The 10,239-nt window shown below is 40.4% G+C and overlaps 1 protein-coding gene across 1 annotated transcript; it reads right to left on the reverse strand.

Moving 5' to 3' along the window:
- Nucleotides 1-4,436: 4,436 nt before the first annotated feature.
- LOC109895690 (alpha-1-antitrypsin) lies at nucleotides 4,437-7,516 on the reverse strand. The gene is made up of 5 exons (XM_020489590.2): nucleotides 7,403-7,516; nucleotides 5,931-6,683; nucleotides 5,364-5,631; nucleotides 5,093-5,240; nucleotides 4,437-4,865 (listed from the first exon to the last, which is right to left on the reverse strand). Exons 2-5 carry the CDS (start codon nucleotides 6,673-6,675, stop codon nucleotides 4,668-4,670), a joined length of 1,359 nt encoding a protein of 452 aa, XP_020345179.1. The 5' UTR covers nucleotides 6,676-6,683; nucleotides 7,403-7,516; the 3' UTR covers nucleotides 4,437-4,667.
- Between the last annotated feature and the right edge of the window lie 2,723 nt (nucleotides 7,517-10,239).

Consider the following 10,239-nt stretch of genomic DNA (forward strand, 5'->3'; position numbering starts at 1 on the left):
AGGAGGACGGCTCATAAGGGCTGGAATAGAGTCAATTGAATTTTATCAAACACATTGAAACCACGTCTTGGATGTGTTTGATACTATTCCATTGACTCCATTCCAGTCCTTATTATGAGCCGTCCTCCCCTCAGCAGCCTCTACTGGATGCTACAGACTTCTTCGTGCATGTGAATACCGATTATCGGGATAGCACTCACTTCTGTCATCATGAAGTGCTTTGAGATTCTAGTTAAGGATCATATCATATCATCTCTACCCTACCTGACACCCTAAACGCACTTAAATGTACATACCGCCCCAATAGATCCGCAGACGATGCAATCGCCATCGCACTGCCCTATCCCATCTGGACAAGAGGAATAACTATGTAAGAATGCTGTTTATTGATTATAGCTCAGCCTTCAACACCATAGTACCCTCCAAGCTCATCATTAAGGTCGGAGCCCTGGGTCTGAACCCCGCACGGTGCAACTGGGTCGTGGACTTCCTGACGAGCCGCTCCCAGGTTGTGAAGGTAGGAAACAACACCTCTGCCGGGCATTGGGATGACAACCCAACTCGGGATGAGGAGGGCTTTTAGCGGGTGGAATAGTGGTGACCAATTGGAGGTTTACATAGTAGCAATGCAAATATCATGGTACAGCTATATACACAGTCAATCATCATGTTACTGTTTAATGGTACATTTACAAACATATATTTTGATAAATAGAACTGAAACGTGTGTCTCATTGTGGTAAGTGGTGAAATAAGTATAGCCAGTTATAATTGTAATGGCTTAGCAGAAAATAAGAAAAGACTATCAATATTTACCAGGCTAAAAGAGTAGGAATATAATATCTATTGTTTACACGAAACTCATTCAACAATTTTAGATGAAGTTTTGTGGGAAAAGGACTGGGTGGGCGAAATATATTTCTCCCATGGGCAAAGAAATTCAAAAGGGGTGGTGATATTAATTAACAGTAATTTTGATCCAAATGTGCAAATTGTCCAAACAGATCATCAAGGTAGATGGATTATTTAAAATATGTTATTGGGCAATAAACAGACATGGCTTATTAACCTATATGGTCCAAATAATGATGATCCAAGCTTCTTTGAAAATATATATAAGAATTATACAAGCAACACTAGACTCTATTATTTGGTGGGGATTTTAATACGGTTTTAAATACCTCTATGGACCGGAAAGGAAATCACACTACAAACTATCACTCTCGGGCACTTAAGGAAATCATGAATGTCATGGATATATTGGAATTAGTGGATATATGGAGGCTTAAATACCCTGACCTAGTGAGATATACATGGCGGAGGCTTAAACAAGCTAGTCGTCTTGATTACTTTCTTATGTTGGTCTTGTAACAAAATGTTGTGTGCTAATATTGCGTTGATGCATCCTTGACTATAGGGTACTAGCTACTACTAAGGTTACACAACATTTCCCGCATATGACAAAATCCCACATTTTTGTTTCTGTTTCACACACACCAAAAAAATATGGTGAGGTCCTTACAACATGTACGTTTATTATACGTTGCACACAAGTGATGTAGGCTATTATCGTCATCATTATTATCATCACTTCCAGGTGGCACACAGCTGTACTCAACTGTATAGTGTACTTTAACAATGGGTTCGATCCCCCCTCGCATCAGTATCTTTTGTTGAGGAAAAAACTATTCACTGCCGGTCCTTGATGCTCGATTCAAAAGGCATGTGACGAAGTAAAGTATTCTAAAAGTGTGGTAAGCCCAGTTGTGGAAAAATAACCTAATGGTCATACTTGAGTAAAAGTAAAGATACCTTAATAAGTAAAAGTCACCCAGTAAAATACTACTTGAGTAAAAGTCTAAAAGTATTTGGTTTAAAAAATACTTAAGTACATTAAGGATCTCACCTCATTTATTGACATTGTATATAGACTTATTTTTCTACTGTATTATTGACTGTTTGTTTTGTTTATTCCATGTGTAACTCTGTGTTGTTGTACATGTATGTGTCGAATTGCTATGCTTTATCTTTCCTGGTTGCAGTTGCAAATGAGAACTTGTTCTCAACTAGCCTACCTGGTTAAATAAATAAAAAAATATATTTTAAAGTATTGAAGTAAATGTAATTGATAAAATACACTAAAGAATCAAAAGTAAAAGTATAAATCATTTCAAATATTTTATATTAAGCAGACCAGATGGCACGTTTTTTTTTATTTTTTATTATTTATGGATAGCCAGGGGAACACTCCAACACTCAGACATTATTTACAAGCGAAGCATTTGTGTTTAGTGAGTCTGCAAGATCAGAGGCAGTAGGGATGACCAGGGATGTCCTCTTGATAAGTGCATGAATAGGCCAACTCTCCTGTCCTGCTAAGCATCCAAAAGGTAACAAGTACTTTTGGGTGTCATGGAAAATGTATGATGTAAAACGTTCATTATTTTCTTTGTGAAGTAAAAGTTGTCAAATAAATAAAGAGTAAAGTACAGTATAGATACCCCCAAAAACGAATTTACTAGTACTTAAAATTATTTTTTACTTAAAAAAAATAAAACCACTGGTTAAGCCTACATCTAAGTGTAGTCTACATAAGAATATAGCCTACACAAATGTCTCCTCGCCAGGAAAGGGTGTAAATGAATCACTCTGTGGGTAGGCTCCCCCAGGCCTTCACCTCACCGGCCTGAAATCAGAGGCTACATATGGAATATGACAAAGGTGGTTAATGGGGTTCATCATGAATTGAGGTGTACCATACAAAGTCCCATATGCATTAGTAGGTTATAACATAAGCATGACACTATCTGATATGAATGAATGTAGGTTACAGCTGCAGTACGTTGATTGGAGTTCCTATAGTAATCAGAGCGTTAGATGACTTTGTCAAATAGAAGTAATTCCTCATCTGCTACGTCTACAGCCAAGTCTCTTCCTCCATTAAGACTGTCATTTCAAGTCTTCTGGACTCACGCTAAAACTTCTTAAGAAAACTGCCATCTGTAGGATGTTAACCAGAGCGCAACCTATAATCACTGTACACTGTACACTTTGTAATTCTCATTCTCATCCTGAATCAAATAACTCAGCAGATGATTATAAAAATGCATATAAAATGTTGTAGGTGTACACGTACATGTAATATAGCCTATGCAATATGATTATTAGGCAATAGCAGTGTGTTTGTGTACAAAAGGCTGTGAACTATTTGTAGTTAATCATATCAGTAATGTTAGTTCAAATCAGAGCCCTAGCTCTGCCCACCGGGGAAGTGGAGCAGAGAATGCTGGGTGATCTCCAGCTCAGAGAAGATGATCAGCTCAGAGTAGTCAAGTGAGAGAAAGTTCCACCCATCCTTGTGTTTTCACCAGTTAGCTTTCGTTGTGTTAGCCAAGGCCAGTGTGGGTCCTTGTTGATATAACACACACACACACACACACTTTGGTTGAAGCAAGTTGCCGGACCACTAAGTGCCTTTTCCCATCCATACTACATACGCTGTGCGGTGCTAATCCGTGCCTGTGTATATTCAGCATTATTAAACCACCTCAACTGGAATCCTACCTGTCTGTCATCTGTGCCCTTACCACCACAATGGAGCGAACATATGAAGTAAAACCTAAAGAATATACAGTCCACCAAGTCCTCACTTACAGTTTGTGGTGCAAGGCTGAAAGAGGTAGCTCTTGATTTAATTAATTCTTAATTTCCAAGCTGTTGGCTGTAGGCTACGTCCCTTTTCATCACACTGACACAGTACTTGTGAGATTCGAACCCTTGCCACAATCTGTGACAATTACATGGACTAGGCACTTTAGAGAGCAATTTGAACAGTCAGTCAAATACACGTGAAAGTTGCCTGGATGATCAGAATGTGCTGTTGGACTCAGGTATGTTCAGGAGGCTTCCATGAACAAGTGTTGGAACATGCCCAACTATGTCAACAATTTAAATTTGCTGATGCAGAACTTGTTCCAGGATATAATCACTGACACCTGTTGAGGTTAGCATAGGGCTAACATTTGCCATTTTGATCTGATGGGACCAGCTTCAATTTAGCGTTCTGTCACGTGCAAGTAAATTAACGATTTGAATTGGCTGATACACATTTTGAGCTCGAGAAACAGTTTCAATTTAAATGGTTGCTTATCTCCGCAAGTATGGCCCCCCAGTACTCACAGAATGTCTTCAAAACAATACAACAGTACCTCCAGTCTGGTGTCAATCACTATCAACAGATATGAGAATAATCCAGAACATTCAGCATCAAGTCTAGTGACCATCAACTGCACCTCAAGTGTCACAAATAGAGTAATTATGTGTATTACAGAAACTCCAAATATGCTAAGCATTGTGTTGATCACTTAGCTAAATATGAACTTTGGTCATCTTAAATGTCCCCATTACAGTAAAGATAAAAAGGAAAGACTGGCAGCAAATGGTGATATGCATTTAGTAGTTGTAAAAATATCCACCAAAGTGAATACAGAGGATTTACACGCTTGTTAGTTATAGCTTCCCAGGCTAGATTGAGCCAGAGAAGTTTGGATGGGTTATGTAACAGCAGCACAGGCGAAGCATGCGCTTACGCTTCAATTTGCGATTATAGACCACAGCTTTTATAGAGCACATGTTTTCTACAACACTGGTTTTACAAAGCAATGGTTTTATTTGTTGGCTGGGTTGATGATCTTGCCCATGAAGAGAATACTCTTGGTCTCCTGGTCCATCACAATGACCATGAACGGACGGTTGAACTTCAACACAGGGGTGCTTCGGAAGGAGAGGGGCATGATGACCACACCTGTAGCAGCTGCTGCAGTCGCTCCAGCCTCATCCACATCCAAGGAGGCCTGGTGCGCCACCTGAAAGCAACCACACAATGCAGTCTGATGTACAGTAGATAGGCCTAGTTCACATACAATATGTTCTAGGGCAGCGATTCTCTTGGGACCCACAGAGAGCTTTCAGAGGCTCCCTGAAAAAGCGAATGAATTGAAAATAACGGCAATATTGAGGCCAAAATGTATCATATTTCATGGAAGAATTGATTGACAGGCATTAAAACATTGAGAGTGAAAATGTTCCATACCTCTGAAACAGCCACCTTCAGATCCTCTGATATTCCACTGAAGTCAGCTCCATTACTGAATATGTCCGGCATTCCCATTCCACTCAGGACGTCCTTGAGGGAGTATGTTGTGGTGACAGACATCTTGGGAACATGCACCTGGTATTCCCTAAAGACAAAATTGGACAGGAAGAAGATTTTACTTGCAATGCTTGTGATATGTGGTTGTTTCACCCACCCAACGTTCATTAGTTCTATGAGAGTGATGTGTCCTGATTGAGACGGGTCATACCTGGCCTTCATCCACCTGTGCCACTTGGTGATGTGGTTCTGACCTATGGCCTCCTCCAGACTGGCGAGTCCCTTCTCTGGTAGCGCCAGCATCATTGACACTGACTCGTTGTAGTGGAGCTGCAGGATACTGGTGGAGATCTCCTGGTCGTAGTAGACGGAGAACCTCTTCTTCACGCTCATCATCTGGACCGGAACAGTGGTGTTGTCATCCACATGGAATGTGTCCTCCTTTGTGTCTTTAGAGTCAAATGGAATCTCCCATTTTCCTTGAGAATTAGAAAATCATCAAATATTATGATGAGGATTAAAGGTTACGAGACTAAAAGCGGTAAATCTGAGGCAAAAAAAATCTAATCTGAGGGAGACCTGGCAAGATTCAGCAGGAAATACAGCCAAAAAGTACAGTGGCATCATTAATACCAACACCCAGAGACAAAAATACATATTGGCAGAGTTAGAAGGAATTATATATGTCCACAAGGCCTGCATCAATCAAATACGTGAACTACATTACATTTTTTGCTTATTGTTTTTTTTTATCTTATAGTTTGCAAAATCCTCTTACCTTTGAAGTATATGTAGCTGAGGAGATACATGACAGTGGTTGGGTCCAGATCTTTGACTAACTTGTCTATCTTGCCTCGAGTCTTTTCCCCCACGTATTTATTGATCGTGTCGATGGCCTCGGCCGTGTTGGTGAAGTCGACAGTGAAACCCTCGGAGAGGTAGAAGCGCTTCATGTCCTTGAGGAACTCAGGGTGTGGTTTGAAGGTGTTGTGCAGGAAAAGTGCACTTCCTATGGACAGGTCCACTCCGTTTTTCTGGTTGAGCTGTGTGAGTATGGTCTGGAAGGCCTGGTCCACCTGTTCTTGTGTCAGTAGGCTGCTGTTGAAGCCCAGACCAGTGAAGAGATGCTGGTGGGTCTGACCCCTGGCCCCCACGGACAGAGCAGCCAGGGCCAGGGACACACTCAGTGGGGAGAAGAACACATTTTTGCCCTGGTTGTCAGGCTGAACCACCAGCTGCTTGTACAGGCTGAAGGCAAACCCCCCGTTACCTTGTATCACTGGTTTGGTGCCATTGTCACCGGGCTCAGGGTGATGATGCCCGTGGTTGTGGTCTCGCCTGTGTTCATGGTCTCGCCTGTGCCCGTGCCCGTGGTCGTGATCGTGGTTGTTATCGCGCCCGTGATCATGATCCTGGTCAAGCCCCTGACCCTGGTGGTGGTCACCTCCGTGACCTGTATGACCTTTGACCTCTCCTGGGCAGAGCACTGCCATGACGATCCACAAACACAAGGCTGTCCTCATCTTGATAACTATCACAGAGTTCAAAAACGTAGCATTACTCAATCAATTTTGTTTCGATTACACAATAGTCACCACATTTAAAGGTAGATTCAGCGATATGACAGAGGCACTAAAAAAAGTGTAAGAAAGGTGTAATAACCAGTGGGTGGTAAATTACTGTTTAGAAATACATGATAGTTCAATTACCAGAGAAGAATTATACTTCCAAACAGATCACATCAAAATATTTCTTGAAGCATAAGCTTCACAGACACCACACATTATTAACAGTCACACTATTACATCACTCTGTACCCATGAGGTGGACAAGTAAACATGGCAGGGTCTAGAACATTCCAGTGGAGACAAAGTCTTCATTGAATCAAATAACACTGTATATCTCAAACCTGCCATTGAACTAAACTGTGTTTTTATCTTCCCATATCAGTAATCAAATGATGTTATGTTTTTATTCTGAGGTATCCAGCACTGGTCCAATAGAGACTAGCTTTTCAAAGTCTTATCATTTCATGTTTCCTGGAAAATATTTGTCTTGTTTTTATTCATTTTGGAAATCAGACATTTTTACTCCTAGTCAAGGTAAATAATACCTTTAGTTTATCAATTAGTGGGCCTCACACCAGACAAATCCAGTGAACCATGTTTGGAGATAACCATTACAGTGCTATAGAGCCAGTGATCAGTAAAAGTCTTGCAGTGTAGAGATAGATAGCAGGACAGTACTCACCCCTATAGACAGCAGCTATGGGCTCTTTGTACAAAAATCTGTCTATATACTGAGGATCGGGTGGTGTCCTTCATTTGGGATTGTCAGTGGTTGAACTTTGACATGTTTGTTTGGTACTGTCATGCCCCCATATTTGAACAGTGTAATGATTGCCTGCATAGAAGGAGTGCTGACCACAACATTGTTCATTTAGAATTGGCACAGGACACAAAAACTTGAAAAACATTTATATTGTAAACTACGGATATTGGACATCATCAATAATTAGTTGGATGATAACACAGAAAATGATAGCTATTGTGCAATATTGCTCTGTTGTAGGCTCTATGTTGTTCTGTTACATTTAGTTATTTTATAGGACTGTGCAAATCATGTATGTTGTGGATTTTCTGTTGTGCATGGTAATATACAGTATATGTACCACCTTTCAAAAGTTTGGGGGTCACTTAGAAATGTCCTTGTTTTTGAAAGAAAAGCTACATTTTTGACCATTAAAATAACATCAAATTGATCAGAAATACAGTGTAGACATTGTTAATGTTGTAAATGACTAGCTTGTAGCTGGAAACGGCTGATTTTTTATGGAATATCTACATAGGCGAACAGAGGCCCATTAACAGCAACCTTCACTCCTGTGTTCCAATGGCACGTTGTGTTAGCTAATCCAAGTTTATAATTTTAAAAGGCTAATTGACCATTAGAAACCCCTTTTGAATTATGTTAAAACAGCTGAAAACTGTTGTCCTGATTAAAGAAGCAATAAAACGGGCCTTCTTTAGACTAGTTGAGTATCTGGAGCATCAGCATTTGTGGGTTCGATTACAGGCTCAAAATGGCCGGAAACAAAGTCCTTTCTTCTGAAACTCGTCAGTCTATTCTTGTTCTGAGAAATGAAGGCTATTCCATGCGAGAAATTGCCAAGAAACTGAAGATCTCGTACAACGCTGTGTACTACAAGAGGACAAGCACCTTAGAGGACAAGCACCTTAGAGGACAAGCAAGAGGACAAGCACCTTAGAGGACAAGCAAGAGGACAAGCAAGAGGACAAGCACATTAGAGCGTCTAGTCTGAGAAACAGACACCTCACAAGTCCTCAACTGGCAGCTTCCTTAAATAGTACCCGCAAAACACCTGTCTCAATGTCAACAAAGAAGATGTTACTCCGGGATGCTGGCCTTCTAGGCAAAGATGCAAAGAAAGAGCCGTATCTCAGACTGGCCAATAAAAAGAAAAGCTTAAGATGGGCAAAAGAACACAGACACTGGACAGTGGAACTCTGAAACTCAGTCTGTTCTTGTTCGGAGAAATTAAGGCTATTCCATGCGAGATACTGCCAAGAAACTGAAAATCTGTACAACACTGTGTACTACTCCCTTCACAGAACAGAGCAAACTGGCGCTAACCAGCCATTGAAACAAAGGAGAGATGGTTGCTGATAATGGGCCTCTGTTCTCCTATGTAGATATTCCAATAAAATAAATCTGCCTTTTCCAGCTACAATAGTCATTTACAATATTAACAATGTCATGGACATTTCTAAGTGACCCCAAACTTTTGAACGGTCGTGTATATACACAGTACCTGTCAAAAGTTTGGACACACCTACTCATTCCATGGTTTTCTTTATTTTGACTATTTTCTACATTGTAGAATAATAGTGAAGACATCAAAACTATGAAATAACACATATGGAATAATGTAGTAACCAAAAAAGTGTTAAACAAATCAAAATATAGTTTATACTTTAGATTCTTCAAAGTAGCCACCCTTTGCCTTAATGACTGTATATAAAGTTGAAGTCAGAAGTTTACATACACTTAGGTTGGATTCATTAAATCTCGTTTTTCAACCACTCAACAAATTTCTTGTTAACAAACTATAGTTTTGGCAAGTCGTTTAAGACATCTACTTTGTGCATGACAAAAGTAGTTTTTCCAACAATTGTTTACAGACAGATTATTTCACTTATAATTCACTGTATCACAATTCCAGTGGGTCAGAAGTTTACATACATACATAAGTTGACTGTGCCTTTAAACAGCTCGGAAAATTCCAGAAAATTATGTCATGGCTTTAGAAGCTTCTGATAGGCTAATTAATGTCATTTGAGTCAATTGGAAGTGTACCTGTAGATGTATTTCAAGGCCTACCTTCAAACTCAGTGCCTCTTTGCTTGACATCATGGGACAATCAAAAGAAATCAGCCAAGACTTCAGAAAACAAACTGTAGACCTCCACAAGTCTGGTTCATCTTGGGAGCAATTTCCAAACGCCTGAAGGTACCACGTTCATCTGTACAAACAATAGTACGCAATACTTGCGTACTACTGCTCAGGAAGGAGAGGCGTTCTGTCTCCTAGAGATGAATGTACTTTGGTGCGAAAAGTGCAAATCAATCCCAGAACAACAGCAAAGGACCTTGTGAAGATGCTGGAGGAAACGGGTATAAAAGTATCTATATCCACAGTAAAACAAGTTCTATATCGACATAATCTGAAAGGCAGCTCAGTAAGGAAGAAGCCACTGCTCCAAAACCGCCATAAGAAAGCCAGACTACAGTTTGCAACTGCACAAGGGGACAAAGATCGTACTTTTTGGAGAAATGTCCTCTGGTCTGATGAAACAAAAATATAACTGTTTGGCCATAATGACCATCATTATGTTTGGAGGAAAAAGGGAGAGGCTTGCAAGCCAAAGAACACCATCCCAACCGTGAAGCACGGGGGTGGCAGCATCATGTTGTGGGGGTGCTTTGCTGCAGGAGGGACTGGTGCACTTCACAAAATAGATGGCATCATGAGGCAGGAAAAGTATGTGGATATATTGAAGCAACAAC

Source organism: Oncorhynchus kisutch, linkage group LG8, assembly GCF_002021735.2.
Source record: "Oncorhynchus kisutch isolate 150728-3 linkage group LG8, Okis_V2, whole genome shotgun sequence".
Taxonomy (NCBI): domain Eukaryota; kingdom Metazoa; phylum Chordata; class Actinopteri; order Salmoniformes; family Salmonidae; genus Oncorhynchus; species Oncorhynchus kisutch.